Raw genomic sequence first — 12,926 nt, 5'->3', positions numbered from 1 at the left:
CCCTACTTAGAAGAGCTTAGAATACAAACCTACCAAAAAAAAAAAAAAGGAAGTGTTAAAAATTTGTTCTGTTGCCAGATTCTTGCAGGGTGTGTTTTACATTTAGGAGATGGTTAATTGCCTTCTGCTATTAATTCCATTGTTTTCTCTCTCTGCCCATTTGCTCACTATCTAGCTTCAGCCCTGCCATCTCACTTCCACTATTTTAATACTTACAAATATTCAGTCCTTGCCTGTTAGCTAACTCCTACCCAATCACACACAAGGTACCCCACCTCTTCCCATATCTTTCTCCCAAATCAATCTCATAATGCCACAAGAAATACTTTGCCTGTGAATGCATCTTATACGGTAGGTTCTGTGGGACTTGGAGGGTTTTTTGTAAATAATTACAAGCTAAAAGTTGATTGTGATTACTGTAGGGTTGAGGGGAAGACTGGCTTACACAAGTGAGGGAAATGAAGAGGAAAAATGGGAGGGAGGCCATGAAAATTCAGATAGTAAGGGATGGGGGATGAGAGTAGTTTGGCCAAGTGACAGTGGAGAAAGTTGGTTGTGGGGATAGTCTAGGTTGGGTGAATTGTATTGATGTTAGAAACATAGTGTATTATAGACAAGTGACTTATGGGCTTTAAAATTGTGATGTATCTTAAAGGGAAAATTATTTATCCTAGAGCACTTACATCCACCATTGGTAATACTTTTTGACACATAATACACACATGGCAATAGAAACAAAGTGGTTAAATTAAAATTCAGAAGGAGAAATGTTTTCCCTTCAGTGTGCAAGGTAATGCAGTTCTACTGGTGTTTAATCTGTGAAAAGATTTAATCATAAAAGCCAGTTAATGTGTTATTTTCCAGTCTTTCACATTCTCTTATGTTTAATATGGAAAAATCAAAGACTGTCTTAAGTTGCGGTGACTTAAAATTGTTCCAGTATCTGTGAAATCAGCTCAGTCGGAATTCTTGCCCTTGATCTTCCATTTGTTTTACAGGGTATATTTGTAACCAGAGTTCAGCCTGAAGGACCAGCATCTAAACTATTGCAGCCTGGAGATAAAATAATTCAGGTAACGTAATTGTAATAGTTCTGTTTAAAATTTCATGGTCATTGTTTGTATGTTTGTTCTGTCACTTGGTGCTGTTCGTTTCCCTGGCTACTATTGGCAGACTACATTCACCTTTAGTACTTACATTTTTACATAGTTTTAGCAATATCTTTTCCAAAAAAAGTCTTAGAAAACCAGTTTAATTCTGTTACATTTGAGTATTTTACAGGGCAACCTAAAAACAGTTTGCAAAAGTAAAAGCATTTTGGTAGACAACATAACATAATAAAAATAAAACCACCCAGAATAAAAACCTGGACATGAGATTTAGCAGCTTCAGCTAAAAGATTGGCTGAATGTACATGATGCTTAACTAGTTCTGTTGAAATTGGTTCCTCTGATCAGTGCTGGGAAATGCATCTGCCTTTGGATCATAAAGGATGGAAGTAATCCTCCATTTTCAGTGGAGAGAACTTCATAGTTATTATTCACACAGTTGGTTTTAGGTGGGTGGAGAGGGTTTGTTGGCAAAATACACATATCCATTGATTAAGACAGTTGGGAGATTTGTGAATTACTGTTCTGTATTTTGTAAAATGGAGTATATGCACAAGGTAGCCTTTTGTTGGAATGGATTGTTATTCCTGATATTTGTTTGATGTCAGAAGTTATTGTGCTGGCTACATGTTGGGTTCATTTTATGAAGGAATTCAGTATCTGAAAAAGAGCCAAGAGAAAGTGTATGTGCTGAGGCAGTTCTTTTTTCAGAGCTAGAAAGCCATTTTTTTCTCTTTGTGATGATTCTCTATTTTTCATGTAAAATATAAAGAAGTATGTGGCAGCGGCAAAATGGAAAACCTGTCCTATATTAACACAATGCCAGTTACACAACTTACATATTCGTATGTCATAGTGAAATCCCTGAAGTTGTTAAATAGAGAATGGGCCCTGTATAGCTGTAGTTCTCCACCAGGCGTATGTATACCCCTGAGGTACTTACTCATAGATCTTCCAGGAGCTACATCAGATCATCTGGATATTTGCCTAGGTGTACAACATGCTTCATAAAAAGTACTAGTGAAGTCAGTACAAAGTAAAATTTCATAGACAATAATGTGTTTATATTGCTCTGTATATTACACACTAAAATGCAAGTATAATATTGCAATTTATTTTACAATATGTGGTAAAAATGATAAAACCAGAAATTTCTCAGTAATAGTGTGCTGTGACATTTTTGTATTTTGTATGATTTTGAATTGTATGCTTTTAAGTGAGGTAAACTTGGGGGTATGCAAGATAAATTAGACTCTTGAAAGGGAGTATAGTAGTCTGGAAAGGTTGAGAGCCGCTACTCTACAGTTCTTCGCTTATGAGTAGTTACCCTAGTAATGCTCTTCAGAATGGCAGTTCTTGCTTCAGACCCCACTAACCTAAGGAGTTATTGTAGGAGTGAGATTTGGAGTAGCATTTTAAAAACAATATAGCTAATATGCATCTTTCTTACATGACTCTCATTTAATTTTCTAACGTTTGCCCCATCCAGCTTTGCCTCAGTTTCACCCATTTGGAATGCTTCACAGTTCTCCTTATTTGGCTGTAGTAAAAGAAGCAAGCAGTCATGTAGCACTTTAAAGACTGATGAGTTTTTGTGGGGCAGACCCACTTCTTCGGATCTGAAGATAGTAGCAAGAAGTAGCAAGCTTTGATCAGCTCAAACCTACAAATCTGTGTGGACTGTTAACTTTGATCAAAGGTTAACCTAAAATCTAGGTGTAAGACTGACAAAGAAGCAGTCAAAAATTGGTTTGAATTCTCCACTTTAACAGCTGCATTATACCAGTAACATAGCAGTAATGTTTTCTGAAGCTGTCTATGGTGACTTGTCTTTATGATTATCATCTTTTGGTGATGTCATGATGAAGTTCCTCTGTTACTGAGTAAGTCACTACTTTATTAATAATGAATGATATGGTAGAAGAAAATGGGAAGTACGAGTAATAGCTCTGCAACTAGCTGGTCATATCCTTACAAGAGTTGCTTACTTGCATGATTCTGATCTCACTGCTAAGAGGTGGTCTCTCATTTTGTGATCACTGCTCTGCTATACTGATGAGGACCAAGTTCCCCTTGATTTGGAAAAGGAGTCAGTAACTGAATTTGTTGAGAAGGCAGAGCCCACAGAATAATAGATGTTGATGTCCTCCCACCCTCTGAAAAAATATAAGTGCTGGAAATGAAGGAAAAATCTCAAAGAAGTAAGTAGATGGCTCCTGAAATATTGCAAAAGTCAGAGCTCTGAGGTGGAGATAGACCTAATTTGCTTGCCTGAAAAATTTATATGGGCTGACTCCTGTTAAAAAAACAATTCATATCTGGAGCATCAGAGTTGCACAGTAGGTTGAAAAGTGTCCCTCGTCTTTTAAAAATCAGTCTTCAATAGACTTACTCACATTTCCAGATTACAGACTGTGGTGCATAATAATCATCAAATGCAGTTCACAATATATACTATACTCTCTTTTATATGGGTCAGGGCATCTGTATTCTAATTATTAGCTTTGTCTAGTGCTGTCACACAAAATCAGTTGGAGATGCGATTTCTATGCTTTTTTGGTTCTGCTTCCTCCATTCTGGATAGCTGCAAATGCCAAACTTCAGAGCAAAATTCTTCTACAAACATTTAAACATTCAGATCACTTCACTTCCCTATCTTATAATACAGCATGTTTCTGCCAAACCATGAACAGTATAGACTAACAGATATTTTGGCGCATAAGCTTTCGTGCGCAAAGACCTGTTAGTCTATAAGGTGCCACAGGACTTCTTGTTCTCCAAGATAAAGATTAACACAGCTACCGCTCTGACATGTGAACAGAGTAAGAATCTGAAAGCCTATAGCATTTTATTGCTAAAATTAAAGCCAGCTTGCTATTAGTTAAAACTTAAGACATAAATAACATGTCATGGTGACATTATTAATGATGTTATTTCCTTCTCAGGCTAATGGATATAGCTTCATCAACATTGATCATGGACAAGCAGTGTCCTTGCTAAAGACTTTTCAAAACACAGTGGAACTCATTATTGTACGAGAGGTTTCTTCATAAATACTGTGGACAAGGGGGAAAAGCCAACAAGATTCATCGAAGGACTTGTTGAAACTGAACATTTTGATTATTTTTATATGTGCCAGGAACTTGAAAAAATTATGATCAAAATTTGTACATTAATGAAATATTGAACTTGTGGTTATGGGGAAAGAACCACTGTATAAAACATACAGGAAACCATTTTTGAAATGCATATGGTGAATACCCTGGTTACATTTTAAGCATTATAACAATCAAGGATCACTCCTCCAAGAACAAACCTGTGTTGGTTTTGTACAGATGGTAGGTTTATTTTTGGATAATTCATACACATTACTAAACTTCGTGCAAGGCTGCGAGAAGCCTTGGTTGTAGCCAGTGGACAGACGGCAGGGCTGTCTGTCCTGTAGCTCTTTATTGCCTTTATTTTTATTTACTGGGTATTAATGTGTTTTGCTGAAACAACTTCTCTAGTTGTGGGCAAGAGATTTGAGATGTTGGCTTTGCTATGTGCACATTGTATAGATGAATGGGTAGATGGAAGTTGGTGCTTGTTGGTTTAATTTAAAGGCCCAGTGAACAACCGTTTGCTGTCAATACCTGGAATCAAGAAAGAAGGAAACATTTGGTTACTCTGGGAGTGTACGTCTACCAATAGAATAATGCAATAAAAGTGTAATGTCTTTTTTAGGAAGACTAAAATTACATTTTTATGAGAGCTTCAGGATTTGTTCTTATCAGCATCATCGACTACCCATTTGCTATGCGTGATTCAAGTTCTACTTTTTTAGTTTCATACACATTTTCTTTACTTGTACTGTGGAGATGTGCCCAGCAGTTTTTTCTCTGTCATGGAAGTCCCCAATTTTGTGCAAATGGTGATACTTTTATCTTCTTTATAATAACTACTCCATTTAAAACTTATTTATAGTTTGTTTTTAAATTAAACCAAAATGGCCAGTTTCTGAGATCATGTTGCCTGTAAAACAAACAAAACAAACACAGAGTAAATGGGATAGGAGAGGATTCGGAAAGTCATCTTGATTGTTTGGTTTTGCATTGCCTTGTTAAAGAAAAAGGTAACAATAGGCATGTAGCTAGGTAACCAAAGCAAGTTGGTGAAACTGTTCAACAGTGATGGATAATTGCAGTGGGTAACTGTAGAGCAAAAGCATGAGGTGCTTGGAACCCACCAGTTTGTAATGATATTTCTTAAAGGGCTGTTCCTACAGGTAACATTAAATGTGAAATAGACACTTCAGAGTCATTAAAGGGTTTCTAACTATATTAATGTAATAGTGATTTACCACAGGCTGCCTTTGTTCTTTATTACTGTGTAAAGTATTTGATCATACTTTTGTTTGCCAGAAACATTAACTTTTTCTTTTTTTTTTAACCCAATGTAATTGAATAGAGATTGCATAATCTGCAGTGGTAATTAAAACATGGTTGTTAGGACCTGGGAAAAGTGCCATAGAAGACCATTAGCTGTTTTTAATCAGGGCTAATTATTAGCCTGTCATTGGAGCAATATTCATGTGTTGCAATTCATTTTTAATTAACGTTTAAATATAAGGTAATAGTTTTAAACTCATAGAAAGTGCTTTTTCAACCCATATGTAATAAAATGTTTTTAATGAAACTAGCTTAAACACCAGCCCACTTGAGTTTTTGGAAGAATGAGCTGGAACATAAATGAATTCTACATAACTAGCTATTATAAACAGGCAGTACTTTTTTGAATACGTGAATTCCAATATTATTGCACTTCTTTCAAAACTGTTATCTAATGCTTCCTGTACTTTGTATAGTTTTAATAATTTTAACTGAAACCCTTTAACAACTCTTTGTATATTATAATTTTTAGTTGATTTTTCAATAATATTTACATAGGAATTGATTTTTTAATAGCACAAGTGTGCTGTATTTTGATAAAATTCACTTACGTTGTGTGCTTTAATCTTTACAGAAAAGAACAAAAACATAGCTGTATAATGGCAAGCTTCAGTGTTCCTCTTTTTTTTCCCCCCAAGAGTTTTTAATTTCTCTATTTTTTTATTGACAATGCAAAATGATCACATCCCATAGTCATTGCTTTTAATCATGCTATTTTAATCACCCTCTGCCTTTTAAAGGGAATACATAAGGATGAGTCATAATTTAACTTGTTCTGATATATCAACTTTAAGGAGGGAAAAGTCCAAAAATTAGAACTGATTCTTTACTGACCTTGGACTTATTTTAACTTTTTGCACATTATACAGTAGGTTTAAATAGTTCAGTGAGGAGTTCCACTGTTGCAAATGCTGTAATATTTTTCTTCAATGTTAACAGATTTTAAAGTATATTGAGTCAATTAATTTTAAGTTATAAGTTTGTGTATTGCAAAAATTCTGTTACTATTACATTTAAACAGCTGTGGAATAACTGTAGGGGGTTAGTACTCCTTGTGGTAGTACTTGAACAAAGTCTGTCTGCAAGAAATTAGCAAATTAACCATGAAATAATAATAATGGTATTGATTTTACAAAGAAAATATTGGAGGGTATTTTTTTAAACAAAATTGTTAGGAGGTAAAAAAGGATACTTATTTTTGGAGAATGGAAAGAGAGAGGTTAATTAGTCCTTCCAAAGTTTAGGAAAAGGAGAAACCATATCAAGTTATTTAGCCTATATTTTCAAACAAAAGAAGATCAAATTCATCAGCATAAGAGTGTAATTAATAAAGTTTACATCAACTTGGTGTTTTCTCATCATAACATTTCATTAAAGAATCAGTTCAACTGACAATGAGATTTCCCACATATTTATTATGTAAATATTTTTCTGACTCTTTTGGACTGGAGTTTAAGAAGTGTGTATATACTTGAAAGCATTCTATGAACACAAACAGCAATAAGCAACACAGAATCAAGCCTTTGATTGATTTGTTGTATTACTTTTATTTTTAGAATTACTTCCTTGTCAGTGGCTATGAAACAATGTTTTTATTGATCAGCATTTATCCAACATTCCAAATTTTGTATATAATTAGATTGTTTCTGAGCTAACACATGGAGAATAGATAATAAACTAATGCTCTTTAAAGCTGTGTATTTGACTTAATTTTTTGAAAGTTCTTCAGAATATATTTTTCTATAGTTTTATATCACCATCGTTTTCATAATTAAGACCTCTTTAATCACAATGTATTAGTAAAGATTCACTTGTGCCCAGTGGGACTCTGTGTGATGGTTTAAGGGTCTGCTTAAGTGGATCTTACTGCAGGGCTGTATCAAAATATGTGAGGACACTTAAAGGTAAATTCTTCTTAGATATTTGTACAAAAAAAATTTGTAGTTAAAACTATCATAAAACTCTGGCTATGTCCATTGTTGTTCCATTTCCCTTTGACAGACACACAAAGAGCAAGTTTTCATCAATCTTAATTTCTCTGTCTTGAAACCAGTGGGGAAAATACTGTATTTTTTAATAGAAATGTGAGGGTTAATATTTTTTTTTTTAAATGCAGCTGAGTAAATGAGGTCTTGTTTCCATGTCGGTTTGTTTTATTGCTAGAGAATGTCCAGGAATCGCAGAAGAACTTGGATAACTGCCCCTATCACTGAGTTAGGGGCTCTTTCACATCTGCCTAGTCTAGCTTCAGCACGGTGGGTGAGGTCAGGCAGTCAGCCAGAGGATGTTTGTCTGATTGAGTGTACTGGGCTGAAAGGGCTGAGAAGATAGGAAGCAGGGCTCACCATTTCTTAGAAGAAGGGGAACACTGTCTTACCTGTTTTTGTTTGGTATTCTTGGATATCACTTGTTTACAAAAAACATAGTATAACTGAGGTTGAAATAAAATTAAACTGTATTTAGCCATTTTTTCTCTTTCATGGGTCTCTCATCAATTCAAATACCTTACTGCAGGGTTGTCTTGCCTCCTATTCAATATAAGTAACCAGTTCTGATTTTTGGCAGTCTCTAATCATGCTACTCTAAATGGCATTTGAGGCTCTTCCTTTAAGCTCTTCTGCAATTGCACTCTGCTCCTTTCTGACAATTGTTTTGAGAGAATTTCTTCTCTCCCTCATACTCAGAGCCCTCACAGGATTCCAGACGAGTACCCAAAAAAGTGCCCCTTTTTGGACAGAGCCAGAGTTCAGGGACCTCCTGGGCCTCTGGAAGGAGGAAGAGGTGTTGAGGGAGATGGGAGCAAGCGGCACAACACATTTGCATTAGGGTGCCTGGCCACCGGACTGGCCACCCAGGGACACCCTGGACCAAGTCCAAAGCAAAGTTAAACAGCTCCAGCAGGGCTATGCTCAGGCCTGTGATGAAACCAGCCACTCAGGAGCAGGTCCTGCAACCTGCCTCTACTACAAGGAGCTCCAGAGCCTCCCGAGTCCCCAGGACAGCTCCCTGCCACCCTCTACATGTCAGGGTACCACCTGCAGCCAGAGGCCCAGGAGGAGCCAGGACCCAAAGGACACCTCACCCCCCAGGAGCCAGAACCAATGGGAGTGGTCCAGTGAGGAGGGGACCTTATTATAGATGTGCTCTCATGGTCATCGAGCTGGGCCACAGCCAGTCAGGCATTGCTGGACCTTGATGAGGGACCATCTGGTAAGTACCTGGAGGAACACACACCCCATCTTGTGTGGCAGCTAGATTCCATATGGTGATGGTGACTTGCTTTGAGGGGGAGAGCGGGCTGCAGGGGCGAGGCAGTGGTAGATCTCATGGAAGTTCTGGAGCCATCTGGCATCATCCCACTCCCCCTATCACCAGCTGCTGTCACCAACTGGAGCTTCCAGTGGCTTTGGAGGCACTGGGGGTACCTGGGGAGGGGAGCTCCACAGCCTCATGAGAGCAGCTCACCCACTGGAGGAGGTTGAGGGCGCCTGTGGCCAGCATGGCGACCATATTGTCCAGGATAGAGAGTTGTAAGAGCAGGAGTAGCTGCTGGAGCTTCCTTTGGCTGCACACTAGCCATCGGGTCCTTGCATGGCTGTGCTTTGCTTGGGGCAGCTTGTCCGGCCTCAGCACGTGCAGACTGTGAGTGTCGGGGAAGGACCCTTTAAGGAAGGGGCTGGCTGTGGCCCCCAGAAGGGTTGACAGCTATGGGCCCCTGTCCATGGCATTTCCTGCTCCAGTCTTTCAAGAGTGCCTGCCTATAGCTGTGAGGATGCTCTCTTTTGAAAGAGTAGATTGAAAGTTCCATCTGCTTTTTGTATGTAGGCATGCTATTTTGAAAGGTGATCTTTCGAATGGTATCATTCAAATGTTTGTCTTTTTGAGAGAGTCATAGTGCAGACACAACTATAACATTTACACCTTTTTTCCAGATAAGTATGTGTTCCTTTATTGGCAATTTTATAGCTTGCCCTTTATTACTATTTTTCCTGAAGGTCCTAGACTAGGCCATCTGAAATGCAATTCTCCAGTCAGTTACTGAAGCTAGATGCTGTCACAAATCAGACCCAGCTGCCTTTGCAGCACAGGGGGTAAGACTTTCCACACCAATAAGCCCTCTGCCTAGAGAAGGGGAAACAATAAGATGAAAGTTATGAAATTTTTTTTTACGTACATATAGTTTCAAGAACCTAAAATTGCTGTAAATCAAGTGAGGTGTTTTGTTTGTGTAATGAATTGGATGCAGAAAGGCTGATGAGTTGTCCTAATGACAAGGCATGACACTTCGGTAAGTGAACAAATCATGGGGTGTCAGGTATGGCACATGTTGGGGAGGTTTGGTGACCAGGCTCACGAAACCCTCATTCATAATCTGAAGGCAGAATATGCTAGCATCCATACTTTATTGTCCACAATATTTTACAGACTGGGTAGGCTACTTTGAGTTAATAAAGAAGAAATTCTCACATTAATTTTACATTATTTACACTAAAGACCATCAGAGGGTTATGTTCATGTGTGTTTTTATTAAATGCGACTTTTGGATTACAGGGAAAAAAATTCAAGCTAGTTCATTGAAGCATACTGAGTACAAGGGAGGAACCAGTTTTTTTGGCTTGTCCCAAGATTCCTGCAGAGTGGTGATGGTAAGGAAAACTGAACTTTATAGCTTTGCACCCATTTTTTTAGATGTTTTAGTTCATAGCTCTTGTCCTGCCCCAGGATTCTGTATAACCGTGAGTCCTCAGCTAACAGCAGATAGGACTTTCTCTCTTGTTGGGGCTGCTTTCTTGAGTGGATTCTTTTGCAGGGCTCAACTCCTGTTATTCTCTGGTGGTGAAGGTGTTGCTAGCAGCTGGTTGTCTAGGTTTTGGGGACTGATTCCATTGCATGCACACACCCACATTCACACTTCTAAATGAAATTACAGGCACACCCAACTTTTTAAAATTGCGTTAATTGTAACAACAAATTTTGCAAGGTAACTCTTAAAGCTACTAATGAATCATTACATTATAAAAGAGTAATAACTCTTTCTATGATATATGTTACAAAGCTTAAAAAAATACAGGGACAAAAAGGGTTACAAAAAACTTACAGAAAGTTACAGAACTTAAATCCAACAATAACAAAGTTACATAACTTCTTCTTCGAGTGTCCCCGTGGGTGCTCCACATTAGGTGTCGGGCTCGCCCGGCGCCGCAGATCGGATCTTCCAAGCAGTTTCTGCTGGACTGCGCATGCGCCGGTGCGCACCACTCCCCCGCGCGCTCCCGGCCACGTGCACGATCCGGTCCCCGCCAGTTCCTCTTAACCGCCGTCGGCTGCAGACAGAATCCGAACTAGGCTAAGGCCAAGTAGCGTATTCAACGACTTTATCTGTTTTTCTTTAAAGTTCTTCAAGTACTTAGGCTACTGCAAGTTAGCCGGTTGTTATTTTTGCAAAAAAAACAAAAAAAAAAAAAACAAAAGCAACAAACAAACTACAAGCGGGACAGCTTCAATCCAGTCCCAGTAACAAGCGCCGGAGGCCAGGAGCATCGGGCCATCAGCCCTCCTGCTGAGGCAGGCCATCGGACGGAGAAAACAGCACAGGGAAGGTGCTAAGTACCCGCTTAACAACTGAAAGACTCACCAGCAATGTCCTCTTCAGGCTTTAAAAAAATGTGAGTCCTGCCGAGAGGCGATTAAGGAGAGACAGGGAGATGCGGCTTAAAATGCTGCTTTTGATAAGGCCCTCCAGCCAGACATGCCGGAGCGGCTGCAGCAGGAGGGACCCTCCAGGGCCCATAAAAGGAAAGCTGCCTCCCTCACTCCATCAGCGCAGAAACGGAGGAAAGTCTCCCCAACCCGATCCCTGCCGGCAGCAACAGCGAGCGGGACGGGAGGAGCGCACAGCCCCCAGCCGCAGCAACAGCTGATCGGCGGCGGCAGGGAGAGCCACGTGGAAGCGGCTCAGCCTCCGATCAGCCAGCCGCCCCGCACCGCAAGCAGGGCAGCGGCTTAAAACTGCTTTTCATAAGGCCCTCCAGCCAGAGGTGCCGGAGCGGCCGCAGCAGGAGGGACCCTGCGGGGCCCATAAAAGGAAAGCTGCCAAAAACGGAGGAAAGCCTCCCCAGCCCGATCCCTGCCGGCAACAATAGCGAGCGGGACGGGAGGAGCGAGCAGCCCCCAGCCGCAGCAACAGCTGATCGGCGGCAGCACGGAGAGCCACGTGGAAGCGGCTCAGCCTCCGATAATCAGCCAGCCGCCCCGCACCGCAGGCAGGGCGGTGGCTAAACAAGCGCTGGTACCGGCGGCACCGCAGGCAGCGGCACCGACCCCCGGGGAACCGGCGGTGCAGAGTGCGCAGGCACGCAGCCTGCGGGCACTGGAGCACACCGCACCTGCAGCACCGCCCTCGAGCGTGCCGAGCTCGGTGCGCACGGGGCCGGGATCCCCTGTACCTCAGGGGGCGGAGTTACCTCCTCAAGGGAGGGGGAAGGCTGCACACAAGAGGAGGCATTGCAGCCCCTCTCCGCACAGGGCTGTGGAGTTGCTTTCTCACAGCCCTCCGCTTATGTTACAGACTCCAACCAGAAGGCAGGGGTCCCCCCTAGCCTACCCGGAGCCCCCTTCTCCATTTTTTGCAACCAGCCTCACCCTGGCTGGGACCACCTTCACCCTTCCTGGGGTTTGAACCGCTGGACTATTATGCAAAATCGCTCTCTCCAGCCCTCCCCCAGACGCAGAGGGTACGCACCAAGGGAGTGGTCTAGGTCACCTTCCCAAGAACAGTGCCTATACTGCCATGGTTGCCCCTACCACGCGGGGCATAGACACCATCGGCTATCTACCAGGGAAAGATCCCCACAAACGATCTTGTACCCCCGAGGGCAATTGCGACCGGGGACAGAGACTCAAGCATCTCAGGGGGGACTGGTTATGGAACCCCGAGATTTTCCCTCGCAAACCTCTAGCGAGAGGGTGTACCATCACCAGCAGGAACCGGAAGGGTCCACAGAGACGTATCCCAGTGGTTCCTCGCTCTCCTCCCCGGATGAGGCTACGGCCCCGGGGGGCGTCCATCCTCCGGACGATCTCAAACAGTTCCAAGAGCTGTTTTACGAGGGTGGCCTTCACGCAAGGCATCCAGACAGCTAAGGTGCAAGAGAAACACCATAAGCTCCTCAAAAATCTGAGACCTCCGGCCTCCTCCAAAATAGCAATACCGCTTAATGACGCAATCTTGGAGTCTGCCACTATGATATGGCAGACTCCTGCGACTATTCCGCCTGTCCACAAGAGAGCGGAAAAAAAAAAAAAAACTTCGTGCCGACAAAGGGCACGGAGTTCCTGTTCAGCCACCCACAACCAAATTCCTTGGTGGTGGAGTCGTCGCAATGTG

The 12,926-nt window shown here is 41.4% G+C and overlaps 1 protein-coding gene across 6 annotated transcripts in view; it reads left to right on the top strand.

The window, feature by feature from the left end:
* ERBIN (erbb2 interacting protein) overlaps positions 1–4,187 on the top strand; it is a 161,361-nt gene extending 157,174 nt beyond the window's left edge. For all 6 annotated transcript variants that reach the window (XM_074995489.1, XM_074995490.1, XM_074995493.1 and 3 more), the window contains 2 exons: positions 999–1,073; positions 4,055–4,187. In XM_074995489.1, the coding sequence (XP_074851590.1) occupies positions 999–1,073; positions 4,055–4,162 (183 nt within the window). In that variant the 3' untranslated portion in view covers positions 4,163–4,187. The remainder of the gene's footprint in view (positions 1–998; positions 1,074–4,054) is intronic.
* Positions 4,188–12,926: the final 8,739 nt, after the last annotated feature.

Source organism: Carettochelys insculpta, chromosome 5, assembly GCF_033958435.1.
Source record: "Carettochelys insculpta isolate YL-2023 chromosome 5, ASM3395843v1, whole genome shotgun sequence".
Classification (NCBI taxonomy): Eukaryota; Metazoa; Chordata; order Testudines; family Carettochelyidae; genus Carettochelys; species Carettochelys insculpta.
This window is presented reverse-complemented; position numbering and strand designations above follow the sequence as displayed.